This window comes from Brachyistius frenatus, unplaced genomic scaffold (assembly GCF_029030835.1).
Source record: "Brachyistius frenatus isolate BFR_SWC_R1_liver_20210118 unplaced genomic scaffold, ASM2903083v1 Contig_5, whole genome shotgun sequence".
Taxonomy (NCBI): Eukaryota; Metazoa; Chordata; class Actinopteri; family Embiotocidae; genus Brachyistius; species Brachyistius frenatus.
This window is the reverse complement of record NW_027210604.1, coordinates 9,836,268-9,853,856: the sequence shown is the minus strand read 5'-3', so window position 1 is coordinate 9,853,856 and position 17,589 is coordinate 9,836,268. Positions and strand designations below refer to the sequence as shown.

At 41.7% G+C, this 17,589-nt stretch overlaps 2 protein-coding genes across 3 annotated transcripts; one reads left to right on the top strand and one right to left on the bottom strand.

Annotated features, from left to right (window-relative positions):
* The first annotated feature begins 535 nt into the window (after positions 1 to 535).
* On the top strand, positions 536 to 7,051 carry chek1 (checkpoint kinase 1). 2 transcript variants are annotated; one of them, XM_069721871.1, is made up of 14 exons: positions 536 to 635; positions 810 to 875; positions 1,801 to 1,915; positions 3,069 to 3,177; positions 3,426 to 3,490; positions 3,571 to 3,640; positions 3,721 to 3,909; positions 4,554 to 4,658; positions 4,732 to 4,815; positions 4,896 to 4,980; positions 5,066 to 5,234; positions 5,440 to 5,571; positions 5,723 to 5,824; positions 6,539 to 7,051. In XM_069721871.1, exons 2-14 carry the CDS (start codon positions 811 to 813, stop codon positions 6,632 to 6,634), a joined length of 1,386 nt encoding a protein of 461 aa, XP_069577972.1. In that variant the 5' UTR covers positions 536 to 635; position 810; the 3' UTR covers positions 6,635 to 7,051. The 2 variants fall into 2 exon arrangements, with proteins under 2 accessions (XP_069577972.1, XP_069577979.1); XM_069721878.1 differs by lacking the exons at positions 536 to 635; positions 810 to 875 and having other exon boundaries at positions 1,852 to 1,915; positions 2,978 to 3,177; positions 6,539 to 7,042.
* A 129-nt stretch (positions 7,052 to 7,180) lies between these two features.
* Positions 7,181 to 17,435, bottom strand: LOC138634742 (V-set and immunoglobulin domain-containing protein 10-like 2). Its single transcript, XM_069721857.1, has 12 exons — positions 16,829 to 17,435; positions 15,725 to 16,078; positions 14,227 to 14,502; positions 12,907 to 13,182; positions 11,836 to 12,126; positions 11,488 to 11,745; positions 11,119 to 11,409; positions 9,865 to 10,218; positions 8,949 to 9,071; positions 8,842 to 8,866; positions 8,614 to 8,714; positions 7,181 to 7,592 (listed from the first exon to the last, which is right to left on the bottom strand). Exons 1-12 carry the CDS (start codon positions 16,896 to 16,898, stop codon positions 7,444 to 7,446), a joined length of 2,568 nt encoding a protein of 855 aa, XP_069577958.1. The 5' UTR covers positions 16,899 to 17,435; the 3' UTR covers positions 7,181 to 7,443.
* Positions 17,436 to 17,589: the final 154 nt, after the last annotated feature.

Sequence of the window (17,589 nt, the reverse complement as noted above, 5' to 3'; positions counted from 1 at the left end):
TTAGTTTTTTTGCGTCACTTTTTGGAGTTCTCATTTTGAACATTTGCTTTTTTTTCTGTGCAAAATGTCAAATTTGCACTTCAAATAATTCAATAGACTGATTACTGTGCAACACTGAACACATTCATGCTACCAGAGAAATAAATCCTCTGGCGCTACCCTCAGGACAAATCACATTTCTGATAAGACCTTACACAAAGCTTACAGTTGTCAGTATTTTGTTCCATCCTTCATTTTTAGAGATATTTTATTTGTAAAATTTCTCTTTTATTGAAATATCGACATTTTTTTTTAAAAAACTGTGCAGATATTTGTTCATTTTAATGAGCATTTAATACGCATTTATTACATTGTGCACAGTTTGAGTCAGTGCCGTGTTTCTGCTTCTTTTTTTTTTCTCAAAATGTTTGCCAACAGGAGGCGATAGTGCAGCGCACAAAGCAAGTAGCGGTCCAAGAGAAGAAGAGAAGAAAACAGGAAGTGACCACAGAGCGGAAGTTGTCGACTGTCAAACAACAACGCGCCAAATTTGCGCTTAACTCTCTGATGTCGCTGCTTCAGGCACTTGAAAAAAGTTTGCCTGTTATTTGCAAATAGCTACATGTGGAAAACTGTTGTAGGAAAAAGCTGTGCAGGTAAGAAAATGATTTGTACGTGTCAACAACTTAGCGGCCGGTTCCTTCAGTGCGTCGTGACATTTAACAGCCCACAGTTTGACAGTAAAAAAATGCCGCAAAAGAGTAAACATTAGCATGTACAATGTTGTGCGTGTGTGTAAGTGTGTTTTCTGACTGTGTTTGTGTCTGCAGCATGGCGGTGCCTTTCGTGCAGGACTGGGACCTCGTTCAGACTCTGGGAGAAGGAGCCTACGGAGAGTATGAATCCTCCTTATCATCTCAAAAATGCATTATTTTGTCATAGCTGTGCGTCTCAATTTCAACACAAATATCCTCTGGACATTTTCTATGTGATGGGAACATTTGAAGGAGTCGAAACGTCAGACATGTTCATTTTAAGTCGTATAAATACAACTAAATACTAATCAAAGAACAGGCTGTATCACCATGTTTCTGCAACTAGTTCACTGCACAAACGCCTTGGTGAGTTTTAAAGTTGGAAAGCCAGCAAAGCCAGCTCTGCTTGTTAATCTGAGAGATCAATTAGATAAATATGCATGGTAAAAACTAGGGGGAAACATAACGGCTTTTCCTCATCCTGCATTTTTTTTTCTAATACAACTAATTGTATTTACCTTAAAGATCTCAGTCTTGTCTATAATTTAAATCAAGTTTAGAGAAGCAAGCAGCTGCACCAGCACAGAAACTAAGCTGTGGAAACTAGCTGCTGTGGACAGGTCAGCAACAACATGTATTTTAACCAACTAAACAAATCCATTTCAGTTTAACTGTATGCAATATTTAGAATATTGTCACTGCTTCACTCTTTCTGTCAGACAACCCCCTCTGAGCTCTTGGAGCTAAATCTGTTATAAATATCTTTTCTCTCTTCAAATCGACCAGATTCCTTTCACAGAAACAGTAATTTTACCTCAGAAATTGGAGCTGCTGGTTTACACCTGCCTTGATGGGCTTGTTTGTTTGAGTTATTGTGAACTTAACACAACAACTTACTACTTAACACAAAAAGAATTATGATTTTCACGTTTGACATCTAATTATCACACCAGACATTGTGCCCATCTTCACTTCAGCCTTAATTCATCCTCGGGCTTTCTTCAACCCTGTGCTCTCTCGTCTTTTGTTGTGTGATTGGTCTTTCCTCTTTCTGTTTGTGCTTCAGAGTGAGGCTGCTGGTGAACAGACAAACAGAGGAGGCGGTAGCAGTGAAGGTGATCGACACCTCGCAGGCAACTGAGTGTGCTGAAAATGTCAAGAAGGAGGTCTGCGTCCATAAGGTGGTTCAGCCTAGTCTGGGTCCGCCCACGTATTGCTTACAGCTTCAGTCTTCGCTGTGATCATAGTCTGGAGACTCTGTTCATATGAAAGTTCACTCAGCCCCTCTGAAGGGTTAACTAATTGGCAGCTAGTAGGGGTGTCTCCATGCATTGGTGTTGAAATCAACCTGTTCTAAAGTGTAATTCCAACAATGCGGGGGGTGGTAGAGCAAGATAATGTCATACAAACAGTTGTTGCAACGCTCGCAAATATTGAGGAATTGAAGCCGAGGAATAAACAATGCTCTTTGTATTCTTAAATTTACTTTGCAAAGTCTGCTGCAATGGTAATTTATCGACATGGTGTTGCACTTTGCTAACATTGGGGAAGGGCCTTTGGTGTTTCCGGCTTGGTGAGATAAACAGCATCCAGTTTATGGCGGTCAATGCTAATTGGTTAAAGGCTCAGTCCGAGGAGAAATGTGCACACGGCTGTTATTCAGCAATTGTGCTGTTTGGAGGAACCAGAGACTTCTGTAAGTTTGTGATGTCACGAAGTCATGTCATATACCCTTTACATGGGCCATTGTGCAACCTTTTATTTGGGAGAAAACACAAAATGTTCATTCAGGAGTGGAACTAGCAAACTACAAAACTGAAGAAAACCTGTGGTTGTCAGCCAGTCAGAAAAGAGGGTCACTGATATCAATGCATCTTAGAGACACAGACACAAAACAGCTTGTCCTGGTAGAGCTTCTGAGAGAAGCTTAAGAAAGAAGATGTAAAACCATATTGAGATGGTTTTTGGTACTGAAGACCACATCAATATGAAAATCAAAACCGCAAAGAAAAGAAGGAAATATGGCACCTTTTAAAAGCACTTCATACTAACTGGAATAAAAAGGATTCGCATTGGTTTTCAATGCTAATAAGATTCATTGTGATAAAAGAGAAGGTTGAGAGTTGAGAAAAATCCCATTTTACAGTTATTTTTTTTTTACTCATCCCACAGTCCTATTATTATACATTCTGCATATTTACATGTCGCTGTGAGAAATTGATCAACACGAAACTACTTTTCAGGGCTTAATTTACGCCGGACTGTTCAAGAGCACTGTTTTATGAGAATCTTGCGGTGTGCGTTCATATCGCCACATTTACTACTGTTTGCTAGATGCTCAACCACTCCAACATCGTACGTTTTTTCGGCCATCGGAAGGAAGCGGTGACTGTTTATCTCTTCCTGGAGTACTGCTCCGGAGGAGAGCTGTTCGACCGAATTGGTGAGTCACACAACATGAATTTGTCAAATTAGTTAATTACCGTTTACTTACCCGACTCAGCTATGTTTAGTGAAACCTTTTCATTTCAACCTGGTTTAGCGTAACGTAGCTAATTTGTACATTTAGTTTAAAATTGACCATGATCGTAGGATGGAAATAAACATTATCTATGTGGCCCAATTGTAAAAGTACTGTTTGGTGTTGGTTATTAATCAGGGTATTAACATGTTCTCTTGGTTTCATTTTAGAGCCCGATGTGGGGATGGCAGAAAAAGATGCTCACAGATTTTTCCAGCAGCTTATAGCAGCTGTGGTAGGTGAAGCAAATCTGTAATGTTGATGTGACTTCCTGCATGTCTTTCTGCTGTCATTCACTTTGTCGCACCTTTAAAGGAGTACCTCCACAGTGTTGGCATCACCCATAGGGACATAAAGCCAGAGAACATTTTGCTGGATGAAAAAGGTGAGGAAACACAGATTGTATCCAGGTGTTGAAAGAATATCATTTATTTATTATAACCGTGTTCTGCTGTTGTCCTTCAGATAACCTGAAGCTGACAGATTTTGGCCTGGCCACCATGTTTCGCTTCAAAGGACGTGAGCGTCTTCTCAGTCGACTCTGTGGAACTCTTCCCTACGTGGCTCCTGAGCTTCTCAGCCAAACAGAGTACCGAGCGCAGCCTGCCGATGTCTGGGCTTGTGGGATCGTCCTCACTGCCATGCTGGCTGGAGGTAAGATCACAAACTCTCTGGACACTATATAATGAATGTGCAATCAGTAATCAAGTAGCTGAACAACAGAAGGTAAATCCCCAACTATGTCCAAAAAGATAAGAACTAGAATATTTTCAGCTATTTCTTTGATGTGCAGTTTTATCATAGGAGATGATTAAATGTGACTCTTTCCTTGTTAGGTAGTAGTTGATTTAATTTTTTTTTTATTCCTGAATTCTGTCAATTTTAATACCAAAAAAGTCAATACTGCAAATTGCATCACATTTTTTCTTAGAATAGCCACGGCAAAATCGAGCACATTTGTTCATAAATGAACACTCAAGATCTCAACAGCGGTGCGACTGGATCGAGATGATATAGTGAAGCAGTCAGCCCGCTTCCCACTCAGCGTCACACCATTTCACTGTCACGAGGACGAAACTGAAACGATAAAATATTAAACTAACGTAAATTCGGGGTTTTTTAGAATTAGATGTGTTCATTATGAATATTATTATAAAAATATAAGAATTCTCATGCACCTGATACACAATTCATATCTTTCTACATGAATAGAAAAAAATTTAAATGCCACTGTGATTTCTTCTCTCTGTGCAGTGGAGGTGTGGAAACATTTTGTCTTTGTGTTGCATCTTGGTTAGAGCTGCCTTGGGACCAGCCAACAGAGAGCTGTCAGGAGTACTCGGATTGGCTGCAAAAGAAAACGTACCTACCTCCCTGGAAGAAAATACAACCAATGCCTCTTAGTGAGTCCCAGATCATGTCAATTTAATTGCTGCATAATTCTTTCTTCAATCCGTAATCAACTTCGCTCTTCAGGTTTGTTATCCAAATTACTGCTTGCCAGTCCAGACACACGGATCACCATCACAGACATAAAGAAAGACCGCTGGTTTACTCATGGTGAGTCCCACTATCCGTGTAATAGATTAAATTCAACTTCCATGTTCACTTGACTCATGTCTGTCAGTCCTTTTCTGTAGCTGTAAAGCAGCCACCAAGTTCTCTGAGCTCAGGAGGGAACAAACTTCTTCGGTCTGATGTGGGACTCGTATCCCGGGCCAACAGGTTTAGAGCTTTATGTCTTATCTAAATTTAGAGTTTCCCTTTTTTTGGTGCCTGTGATCTGGAGACAATCTTCCTCTTTCCATAGTGATGACAGGATGCAGTTTTCCAGCTCTCAGCCCGATCTTGCGGCAGGCAACTGGGAAGCCTTGTTGATAACCAGTCAACCCGAAGGTCAAGTCAGCTTCTCCCAGCCGACCAGGCCGGAGCATATGTTACTAGGTAGTCAGCTACTAGGCACACCGGGAGCCAGTCAGGTAATTTACATACTCAGTGCTACATTGGTTACCATCAAATGAATGTTATCTTGTTTTATATACACCCTTCTGAATTAAATGCATCTGAGTCTTTACAAAGCAAATACATTACTTTTTAAAAATCTGTCGTAAACTGCCACATTGATGTATTTACAATGTCACCTTTTTTTCCATGTCCTAACCTCTTCCTTCTTCCTACATATAGTCACCATGGCAGAGACTAGTGCGAAGAATGACTCGTTTCTTCACCACTGTGAATGCCGATGCCTCATTAACTGCCCTGAAAGACGCCTGTGCTGACCTGTCACTGGGTTTCAAACTCACCTGCACCAAACAGGTACATGTGTGCTGACGTATTCAGAATTCAAACGTTTCCAGTCATAAAATATTGTTTGTGAAATCCAGACTAACACAAGTTTCCTCCCGTTGCGCCGGACCACAACACACTTTGGTTTAATGATGCTCTTTCTGCTCTCTCTGCTCTTCAGGTGACGGTGAGCACACTGGACAAACGCAACAACAAACTCATCTTCAAAGTCCATTTGCTAGATATGAATCAGAGAGTGCTGGTGGACTTCAGACTGTCTAAGGTGGGTTTTATTTAAAATGGTACATGTAGTTCATTCATACCTCAGTCAGATATGATATAGACATTTTTAGATTCAATGTCACTAATTTCTGAGTGTATCATTATCGCCTTTGATATCAAACCATTTACGTCAAAGTGATCCAGTGAGAGCTACAAAAAAGATGTATTAAGGGCTAGTTCATTACTTTTAGTGGAGCCATTTTGCCAATATAAACAGATATATGAAACGGGGCTCAAGTTGTAAGCCATTCAAAATATATTTAATACATAATACTAAGCTGAATCAAGTGACAAACTATGAGGGAAAATAACTTAAAAAAAAAAAAAAAGAAAGAAAGAAAACTGGCTCCATATTGAGAGAAGCAAAAAATAGCAACCAAAAAACGTTTCAAACTTTGCCATCGTTGGTCAATACAGTGCAGGAGATTCAAAGCTGTCCAATCAATGATTTACCTGTCAACCAACTTTTATACATTTATATGTAAAACGTTTTGATTGTAAGACCAACTGTACAAGAACTGAAAGGCAACATCAGAAACACCTAATGAGAAGGTCTAAGGGTACATGGTGCTCGTTGTGCGAGTGTGTTTTCATCAGAGATGTTGATAAGTGTGTGTGTGTGTGTGTGTGTGTGTGTGTGTGTGTGTGTGTGTGTGTGTGTGTGTGTGTGTGTGTGTGTGTGTGTGTGTGTGTGTGTGTGTGTGTGTATTTTTAGGGGGACGGTTTGGAGTTTAAGCGTCTCTTCGTGAAGATCAAACAGAAGCTCGGCGACATCGTCAGCACTCAGAAGATTTTACTCCCCATCACTTGAACGGCCTCTAAAAACAAACGCACACTGCTGTGGACATTAAACAGACTGCCTGTACATATTTAGATGTTTGGCGTTCAACATTTTAAACATATTCTGCTGTTCTCCTGATGTGTGATTGTGAACCTTGTCCTTCTATCGGCGTGAGAGCAGACAAAACTGATCACGTCCTCGTTCCTTTAAGATGTTCGTTAATAGGTTTTAGTTCTTGGTTAAAAAGTGCACTCGGTCAGGCAGGGTGGTAGAAGAGTGTGTGTGCGTGTGTGTGGTCATCCATGTTCTGCCATCAAGAAGACCGATGCGTTCAGATTATGTCTGATGTGCTTCTGTCCAAAGTCTTAAATAAATTATTAAAAGACCAACATTGTATCCTAAATTTTCTGTGATAAATGATAAATACAGTGAGCATGGCCGCTGACAATAATTTCAGTTAGAGAAGAGGTGAGCCCAGTTTTAGCCTTTATTCATGCAAATCTAAAGCACCTGTGTTTGAAGTTGTTAAATAACAAAACATCAGGGTTTGTTCAAAACCTAAGCCTCGTTATACTGCTAAAACAAGATGCTTTCCATGTTTTAAAAAAAAAAACTCCAGTTCGCTGGCCATTATATGTGCATATCATTTAATTTCCAGTAGAGATAAATGAATTATTCATGTCCATGCTGCCAATGACTATATAACAAAGTTTTACAATGTATGATGAGAGCTTGTAGCTGAGATGAGATCTAAGTAACAGACTACACTTGGTGATAATGCAAACTGTCTACAAAAACAACTCCAACGTAAATGACTGCTGAAAAACTCCGATATATGACTAAGAGCTGGTAGCCTTGACAGTGATGGTGACGCTGACGGGCTCGTTGTCGTCCCCAGGGGGAGGGGCTTGGCTGGTGGTGGTGGGGGTGGCACTCGTGGGTGAGGTGGTGAGGGGCGAAGCTGCCCGGGGAAAAGCCATGGTTGGACCTGGAAAAGACCGATATCAGGGTTGAGCGTCAAGTAGACGAACAGTACGATTTTTTTTTTTAGGTTTTAGGTCTGCTGATGGGTGAAACAGATGCCTGTGACTTCTGTGTAGGCTGTAGGCAATGTCAACAGGAATTAAAATACTTTGGAAACACAAAAGAAGTACACTCCCTCTGGCGGTCCTTTTTTTTTTTTTTCCCTTTCCCTGATTAAAGCTCCCCTTATGACTGGGTGTGTACAGAATAGGCTTCACTCTTCTGTTTTTGTTCGGTGACAACTGGCCCCAAAAGAGAGTTAATAACTCTGAGTTGGGACTCTGCCAGAGCTATACAGGTCTACGCTTGCATTAATCCATTGCGCTAGATTCAATAGAAGTTAATGGAAATATTGGTAGAATAATGTGACCAAACCTTTTAAGAACCAGTGTGTAGGATTTAGGGGGCTGTATTGGTAGAAATGGAAAATAATATTCATAATTATGTTCTCATTAATGTATAGTCACCTAAAACTAACAATGGTTTTCATTATTTTGGAAATAGCCTTTTATATCTACAAAGGGAGCTGGCCCTCTTCCATGGAGCACGGCGTGTTGCAGTGCCATGTTTTCCACAGTAGCCCAGAGGGGACAAACCAAACACTGGCCCTTGAGAGGGACTTCAGCATGGACTTTACAGCAGACAAAAAAAAAAAAAACGCTCTATCTGCTCAATATTAGGTTGCATCTGTCTGCTTGGCTTTGAAATTTGGTTAAATCGGCTGTTATTGCTTCGCGCAAAGATTTGATCGACTGCCTGAAATCAGGTCTTCATCTTTGTAGACGAAGAGTATTGTGGCGGATTAATGCAAAGATAGGGCTACCGTAAAACCCAAAACTTAAAATAGAAAACTTTTTTTTTTTTATCAAAGTAATACATAATTTAATTTCACCTGGACTTAAAATACACCAAAAGTTTCCAAATATTTATGTCCAAATGACTGTAGGACCCCTGACGTATATGAATATGTGTTCAATGTGAGTTACCTGGGCTGGATGATCCACCAATCTCCTCTAATCCTCCCTCTGACCCGCCGACCACGTCATCCTCTGGGAAGTTGATGTTTTCCCTCGACTGGCTGTGCTGCCTGGAAACACAAAAAGAAAAAAATGACATGTTTCTTTGAATAATTAACTGTCAAAGAAAATTGAAATGTTAATGTTTCATTCTTGGTGTCATGTGAGAGAGAGAGAGAGATACACAGCGATACTCACTGGCCAAACAGCATGTCATGAAGTCCTGGGGGCAGAAATGCAGAACATCAATGCTGTGTTTCTTTATAGTGCTTCATTATACATTGGTGCTTGTGTGTGGGACTCACGAGGGTTATTGTTGCGGTTGCGGATTATGTACACGAGCAGCAGCACCGTAACAATGACTGCAAAGAGCATCCCACCTATAGCTGCTCCAATCACAGCGGGGTACACGTTGTAGCGAGGTTCCGCTGCAACACATCACAGTTACACATTGCAAAATAGTACACCTCCGACCAGACACAGCTCAAGAAGTATCTCAAGTGGTTTTCAACCCAAGTCAGTGCCGCCCTCATCGCACAAAGTGCGTCAAAGGTATGATTGTTTGCAAGAGTGACCTTTAATGCACCATTAACCTGTAATGGCACCTGACTGATAAGGTCCACATTACAGCAAACCCTGTTGAGCTGATCATTGGTGTGGGTTAATTCATAGAAAGAGTACATGGGTTGAAAACCACCAGTCCATCCTACCCTGACACCTGATCTACAAGCTCTTCTACACCCTAAACAATCATCTGGCTGAGTTATTCCATTCCAGTCCGAACATAAATGTTACAATTATCACAAAGAGAAGCACACAGGACCAGTTTGAGGCAAGATTAGGAAGAGGGAAGGGAGGGAGGTAAAGAGGAAGGTGAGTGGAAGGTGTGAAGCTGTGAGGTGTGTGTCATTGTTTGCATGTGTTTTTTTGTGTACGAGTCTTTCACCTAAGTGGATAACAAAAAAAGAAAAGCAAAAATGTTAGACTGTCATCAAAGACATTGTAACAGCAATCACAGCACGACACCACCATCAAAGATGTTTGTATATCATCTAACTCACCTGTCACCTTTTAAAAATTTGCATTACAACTTGTTTTCTCTGCGTTTCTCTTATCGTCACATTATGAGACGTTGCTAACTTAAGTCCCTGTCTTTATTCAGTTCTTTGCCAAAGCTCTCGTATGTGACAACATTGTGCTCACTCTGTTCACTTACTATACCTGGAGTCTTTTCTGCTGAAGGATGTCCGATGGTGCGGTGGTTAACAGGCGTGATGCGGAACTGGTAGGTGACGGTCGGTGTCAGCCTCCCTACGGTATGAATCCTGACATCTGGATCCCGGATGAAGTTATCGTACCAGATTGGACGAACTATCCTCTCCTCTGTCTGCTCCTTTGAATCATTGTTGCTTCCTCTCCTCCCTGGTCGCTCAGACACCCATCGGTGCTCCAGGAGGAAACCTGTCCAACCTCCATGTCCCTCGTTCTCTACCTGCCACTCCAACTCCACCTCGTTACGCTGGCGGCTGTTGTACATCACTCTAACCAGGGTCGCATTGGGTGGCATTGGGTGTCCTGATACACAGACCAAAACAAAAAAAAAATCCACTTATGTATGGCAGTCCTTTGGCCCAGACTGAAATATATGATAAGTATTGGATGGATTGTTATGAAACATTGTTCAAACATTTATATTCCCCAGAGGATGAACCCAACAACTTAGATTTTTCCTTAAGTGTCACCATGAGGCTTTACAGTTTGAGTTTGTGTGTACCTACACAGTATTTAATGGATTGCTGTGAAATTTGCTCAGCAGGGTCACGCTGTCATGTTGAACATGTTTAGTATTATACCCTCTTACCATCAGCATGTTAGCATTGTCATTGTTAGCCTGTTAGCATGCTGATTACCATTCAGCACAAAGCACAGGTGGTAAAGCCTCACCAAACTGCTGGCATAGCTGTAGACTCTTTGTCTTGTTGGGAAATATGCTTATTGACTTTCTCACTGAGAATTAGATTAATAGATTGATAACACTCATGTATTGGCGAAACAGGCGAAACAGCTGGCCTCGACGAACTTGCTCTATCTCTTTTGTTTGAACTACTAAACTTTACTAAAACTAAAGTGCAAACTGATAAGTTGTGGTTTTATAGGATGTTCTATATCAGACTTTTGTTCTGGAGTCATCACTTGTTGCCTGGTACGAATTCAGGAAGTTACTGCTCCCAGCCAAATAATAGTCCCAATACTTATACCTCTGTAACACCAGCCAGGCTGATGTCCCAGATTTCCAGTGTTAACGCTAAACTAAGCTTAGGCTTCTAATGTATTGTGCAGATAGACGTATTTTCTTACTCTGAGCATTAAAGCAATTGGGCATGTTACCTGACATCCAACACCCCCCCCCACACACACACACACACACACACAAAAAATTAAATAAATAATGACTAAAACAAAGCATTTTCTTACTCTTGACCACTAAGGTGACATTGATTTCAGTTCCTCCCACTGCGTTGGAAGTGGAGCACCTGTACTCGCCGCTGTCTTGAGTCTCGTCCAAGTCTCTCACGGTCAGGTTGGCCCATGCAGATGTTCGCAGCAGCCTGTACTTCGAGGTTTCGCCAACACCGACGCCCTGATTGTTGAACCAGGTGATTTCAGTGGCGGGAAGATAGTTGGCTCTCAGATTGCAGGTTAGCTGCACATCACTCCCCTCGTACACAGACACGACTCTGCGCTGCGTCAGCAACACAGGGGCCTCTGCATGTGACAGTTTATACATTGATTAATTAACAAATCATATCTGCTATTGGCTGTGCGGTGAGAACATGCACTGACCCAGTGTGAGCCTGCAGGTCTTGGTTTGGACCAGAAGTGGGTGCTTAGCATGACAGGTGTAGGGTTTCCCACCGTGAGCAGAGCCATAGCGGAGGATCAAGATGTTGGAGTTTTCTTCCCCGCCTTTGCCCTGACCCCTGGGCCCCTCCCACCACACCGTGGCTTTTGGGGCCCCTCCATCCCAGGAACAAGACAGCATCAGATACTGTTTGTTGTTAGTCACGTAGGCAAAACACACCGGCTCTGCAGGGGGAATATCTGGTGGAGGAGAGGTCGTTCAGATAACAGTGAGCGTACAACCTTTGAATCTCCTCTGTCTTATTGTTTTGTCTGGATTCCTGTACTCACATGTGCGCGTGCTGCACTCAGTTGTCAGTTGTTTTAGGGCAGGATGGGAGCCCCTGCATGTAAACAAGCTGTTGTTAGAAGTCAGGCCTCCAGAGGGCAGCAGGATATCATTGCGGGTGAGTGGATTTGTTTGCAGCCCTGGGTCGCCCTGATCTTGTCCTGCATGCATCAGGTCTCCGGTCCAAAGGAGCGACGGGGAGGGGAATCCACCAGGCCAGGAGCAGAGCAGTCTCATAGAGGTGTGATTCAGAGCCGGCTCCACAGAACAGGAAGGGGAGCCGTCAGGTGGGTCTGCGGGGATAACATACACAGTAACAAGGCGGTGATGGGCGAAGTGGGGGGCTATATAAGGTCATCAGGGCCAGAGAAAGCTCTTGAATGGCTGCAGTATTCAGAATGTTTGGTTTATATCCTCTCGTCAAAATTACTGACGATGAAATATCTACATATGTGAAGTTCAAAACCTTGTCTTTTAAAGCGTGATCTGAGAGACTAGCACAAATGCTACAACTCAGCAAAGCCAAACAGGAGATTAAATGACAAGCACCGGCCTTCTAACCAACCAACGCTTGCCATGCCTGTGACATCACAGCAAGGTACCTGCCAGAGAGTCCCCTCAACTTCCCCGACGGTCCGAACAGGAGAATAGGTCTGCAGCACTTCCATAGTCTGCTGTGTGTGTGATGATGTCTAGGCGTGTAAATGTAGTAGTGCATGTGCATTTGGTATCTTTTGAGTCTACTTTGAAGTCTTACTGAGTATACAGAGTTGATGTTCTGAATGGAGTAAGAAGAAAACAGAAGAAGGAGGTGTTTGTGTTACATTGAGAACATGAGGTTTGATTGAAAGTGAAATGCTCAGCGAGCTGTATTTAAGTCAGAGATTAAAAGATGAAAGGTGATTACGTTTCTCATCGTCTTGTACTGAAAATGTCCTATCTGGATGATTTAATTAAACCTCAGTCATTTGCAGTACATAAACAGAAGAACACAGGTTAGGACCAAGAGCAGGGCCTGATAGAAGAGAGTAGAATGGTTGATGGCATGGCCCGAGGTCAGACATCACACTCACAGTAGACAGTCAGGCTGATGGTTTTTTTGGAGCGGGTGTTGAGGTAGGTGTTCTGTGCCAAACAGGCGTAGTCGCCGGTGTGCATGCGGAGGATCTTCATGATGGTGAACTGCGGCCCCGTGTAGACCTGGGAGTTGTTGTAGAACCAGACGTACTGGCTTGCCGGGTTGGACTGGGCTTGACACAGCAGAGAAACAGTCTCTCTCTCCAGAGCCGAATAACCTCGCTCTGTTATGCTGTACGGAGTCACGTCTATCTGAGGAACATCTGGACCAACTGAGGAGAAAGAACATGAATGCACACATGAGATGAAGGATAAAGACATGTTATGCAAGCACACGTTAGTCTGTGCAAGTGTGGCACCTCCTGCTTTGTCTTTTCTCTGCCACAACTGAAAGTATTCTCACTTCATCTATACAGTCTGTCACAACAGTGCAGGTGTTCAAATACAAAAAGACTTAAGCTTATTCTCATAAAACTTGCAATAACAGATATTTTGCAGCCATTTTGGGGCAACATTATTCACCTATTGTGTCTTTTAGCTTTGTTTTGGTCTTGACCAACTCCTAATAGAAATATCTGGCCCTTTACCTGCTAAATGCTCCACTTTGATCATCAGCTAATTTCTAACTGTGTTCATCTACTGTTTGGCACTCAGCAGGTACTGTGCACAGGGATTTTTAAGCCTTTTTTGGTGGAAGCAGCTGCCTGCCAGTGTCCACCGTGGAAGCCATTGCCTTGTCTGTGCCTCAAATTCAGACAACAAAGAGGGAAAGACATTAAAGCATAAAAACATCTTCAATTACTTCTTGATTGATGATGTTTGCCTCCAGGATTGTAGTGCTATTTGTTGAAGTACCAGACCACATACACAATTGCACACGGTTAGGTTGTAGCTTGTCTCTAAGGTTGTGTGACCACTATGGAGGTAGGCTTATATACAATAATCATTGATGAAGCCTATATAATTTGAATTAATAAATTCAACAAGATTTTGATTGTTGTTAAGAAATGTAGGGTTTTTGTCAACAGAAATGCTCATGGGCTTTTAATTTGAAAAGGATGCAGGAAGTGATGAGTTAGTGTAAGGAGTAGCCTTAACAGGATAAATGGTAGCGGATCAAAACAAGGCTTCAACTTAACATTGTTAATCAATTAGTACATCTTTAAATGTTAAAATGACATTGACATTTGACTTTGACTATTCCATTTGTTTTCATTGGCTCTCTTGTTTGACATTGATGATTGAATCTTCAAGCATACACAAAGATTGTGAAAAGTACACAAAAAAAAAGGCTTAATTGACCTATTGATACTTACAGATGGTGTCCAGCCATAACCGGTTAGAGCTCTCGCTGTTGACGGCATTGCTGGCCACACAGCGGTACCAGCCCATGTGGTTGCGGTTGATGTCGGTCACGTTGATGAGGCTGCTGTTGCCCTGTGCGAAGACTGTGATGTTGCCACTTCGGGTTTCATGTTGAAACTTGTACTGGATCGGCCCAGTCCCGTTTTCCAGATTGCAGCGCATCCACATTGTCGATCCTTCAACTGGAGACGCATCACTCATCAGGAGGAAAGGCTTAGTGACAGGGACTGCAGTCAAGACAAAGTCACACATGTAGGTGTGTTTACTGTCTCTTCTGCAGGTGAAGAATTGTGTTCAGTAGATGGAAGGATCAAAGTGTTTGTAAAGGTTTGTCCAATACAGGGTGCCGAGCTGAGAGAGGTTCAGGTGTTTATCCGAGATTATTCAACAACTGATTTAATTTTGCTCGGTTTTTGTATGTGACATGCAAAGTTGAATTATCTTCCAGAAAATTCCGCAGGTGTTTCATCTTGTGCAGAATAAATCAGCTGCAACTTGTTGCAACTTAGTGCTTTGAGCAGATCAAGCAAACAAGATTTGCATTTAGTGTGCTTTAGAAGAGTGGGTGGTCATATTGTTTTAATCTTTGGACAGAACCAGGTGAGCTGTTTCCACCTGTTTCCGGTGTTAATGCTAAGCTAAGTTTCTTGGTCACAGACAAGCGAGTGGTATTATCTCATCTAAATCTGAGAAAGAAAACAAAGAAGCAGATTTCCTGAAATCTAAAACTCTTCTATTAAGAAGATCAGGGAGCACTGTCACAGCTGAGCTGAGTCATTACCTGGAAGTGATATGTGTTCAGCCTAGTGGTTGCAACTGCAGCAACTTCTCTTATGGTAACAGAGTTGCATAGGAATTTAGGCCCACTTTGTGCTCTGGCACAACAATAATCTTTCAAGAGCTTTGCACAATTCTGTGCACAGATGTCATTTTATGGACCACTGCTTTGTCTAAATCCATAAATTTCGACCCCACACTATATTTACTTGATGTTTTCTTCTTTGTTGAACAATCAAGCCAACTGAAAAACTACCCAAATTATAAAGACTGATAAATTGTTTTCTTCCACCACAGATTGATCAGTATTTGCATATATTTTGGTGGATAAATCATAAGAAACTGCAGTTCAGAAATGCTAAAGATATGTTTTATTTTGTCCACCAGAGAGAACTGACTCTTTGAATCTTTATTAAAAATGATTTTTTTTTTTTTTTTTATCTCGCGTAGAAAACGAGAGCATTATCGAACATATACAAATAGTTGTTGGATTTTTTAAATTCTTGGCCTAAACTATCCTGCATTACCTGAGCTCTAGTGCAGAGGTGTGTTTGGATACATGCAGGAAGGTGACAGTAGAGGTGTTGGGGTACAAGAGAAAAGTGCAGTGTCCCCCTGTGCCTCTCTCTTTGCCTGAAGTAGGGAAGTGTTTGTGTGTGCAGGAAGTCTTACCCCGGACAGTGAGGTGTACGTTGTAGTAGTAGACTATGAGCTCCTCTTCTATGTTGTAAAAGGCCTGGCAGGTGTACAAGCCATGTGCAGCCAGAGGCAGTTTCTCAATGCTCACTGATGCACTTTTTGAGATGAGAGTCAGCTGCCCAAGCGTCGCAGCCAGCTTCTGGATCCTCGGTCCTTGTCCCATATTATACACCACAGCTTTTATGCCCTCTGTGCCAGGCTTGGTGAAGCTCCATATGTACATATCAGGTAAGGTGGGACCACACTCCAGGATCACCGCTTTGCCCACCACGCCATACACACTGGTGTCCTGGTACACCACCTCCCCGTTGTGTTGGATCTCCACGGCTGCAGGAGGCAGAGGATACACAGATATGCATGCAAATGTGTGTGTGAAGGAAAAGGAGATGGTGGTGTCATGTGCCCTGCCAGTGTTCAGTTGCAGGATTGATTACACTGTAAGTTTCAGATGTAGTTCAATATTTTAATAAGGGATTCCAAAACAGAAAACCAGACTAATCTTTTTTTTTTTTTTTTTAACTGCCATTTTTATTGTTTGCTTCCTTGGCTTTTTTCTTTCTGTTACCTACAATGAACTGTCCCACTGTTACATCAGACAAAACTCTTCCCTCGTGTGACACTAATAACTTGCAGAGCTCATGTAGTTTTTGATTGCAGTTCGCATAAGATTACAGCCTGACCAATAAACTGCCCTGGCATTGTGGACACACTGGTGTCATTTCATATTTGTTGATCAGAAAAAATTGCAGTGAAGAAATGCCAAAAGTTTGAAGAAATTTTGAATATATTTCTCTTAGCCACGAAAGAGCAAGATACATTTTTAAATTTGATACTTAGAAATGTTTTTTGCTTATTTTACAAGTTTATATGGTATAAATAATACGTATAAATACTGACATAGTCTTGTATCAAGTATGTCATGCCATACTTCAAATTTCTATAACAGAATTTCAGATAATAAAGACTTATATTTTCTTAATTTGTATTTATCAGCCATTCAAATTATAATAATTATATAGAAATAGACTCAAATAAAGAAAAGTGTAAATGAATCCAAGGACAATGGAAAACTCTTACCATATGCCGTAAACGTGAGCAGACTGGTAGTTAGATATAGAAAGGCCAGCCCTAGCAGTTGGGCCACCATGGTATCATGATGATCCTGCGTCCAACAACCTCTTTACTAAAAATGTTTTAAAAATGTGGTAGAAATCAAAAAGATAAAGCTTTAGGGCCCCCAAAACTGCCTGGTACTGCTTTCCCTCAAACCCCTGAGGTTGCGTCGTTGCGTCTCTCTGATCCACAAGTTTCTTGGAGAATCCAGCTGGAGGCACTGACTTCATTAGACTGAGAGTAGGAAGGGATGGAGGGTCACTAAACTGATTTAGGCTCAATTATTCATGTGTTTTTCCTTTCTCTCTTTCCCTCTTTCTTTCTCCTGCAAGGTTAGAATAACACAGTGATACTGAGCTCATCTATTATACAAGCCAAACGCATGGGTGCACCGGTTCGCCGTTCACACACATACACATGCACATATGCACACACCTGCACATTAACTAATGTATGAGATGAGGCTGACAGCCACGGTTTTAACTTGGACATTCCTCTACACAGGACATTTACATTTATCTCCTCCTAAATCTGATGAATGCTTTATGCAGATATCAAAAGTCATCTTTCCAGCCAACCTCAAAGAGGATGCACTCTAAACAGGGGGATGAAAACGAGGGATTTAAAGGGATTTGTGTCTTCTTAGATTTTCTTTGGCCTTTGTTTGTTTTTGTGCAAGCGTAATAACAAAAATATCTTCCACACTTTATAAAAAGCAGGACTTT

What these genes read in the sequence shown, in the direction of transcription:
- chek1 (XM_069721871.1), top strand. Translation starts at nt 811, where the DNA reads ATGGCGGTGCCTTTCGTGCAGGACTGGGACCTCGTTCAGACTCTGGGA. An exon ending in AGAGCTGTTCGACCGAATTG is followed by an intron (nt 3,178 to 3,425) that starts GTGAGTCACACA and finishes GTTTCATTTTAG; the next exon opens with AGCCCGATGTGGGGATGGCA. An exon ending in GCACACCGGGAGCCAGTCAG is followed by an intron (nt 5,235 to 5,439) that starts GTAATTTACATA and finishes TCCTACATATAG; the next exon opens with TCACCATGGCAGAGACTAGT.
- LOC138634742 (XM_069721857.1), bottom strand. Translation starts at nt 16,898, where the DNA reads ATGGTGGCCCAACTGCTAGGGCTGGCCTTTCTATATCTAACTACCAGT. An exon ending in TTCAGCAGAAAAGACTCCAG is followed by an intron (nt 9,072 to 9,864) that starts GTATAGTAAGTG and finishes GATGTGTTGCAG; the next exon opens with CGGAACCTCGCTACAACGTG. An exon ending in TGGTGGATCATCCAGCCCAG is followed by an intron (nt 7,593 to 8,613) that starts GTAACTCACATT and finishes GGTCTTTTCCAG; the next exon opens with GTCCAACCATGGCTTTTCCC.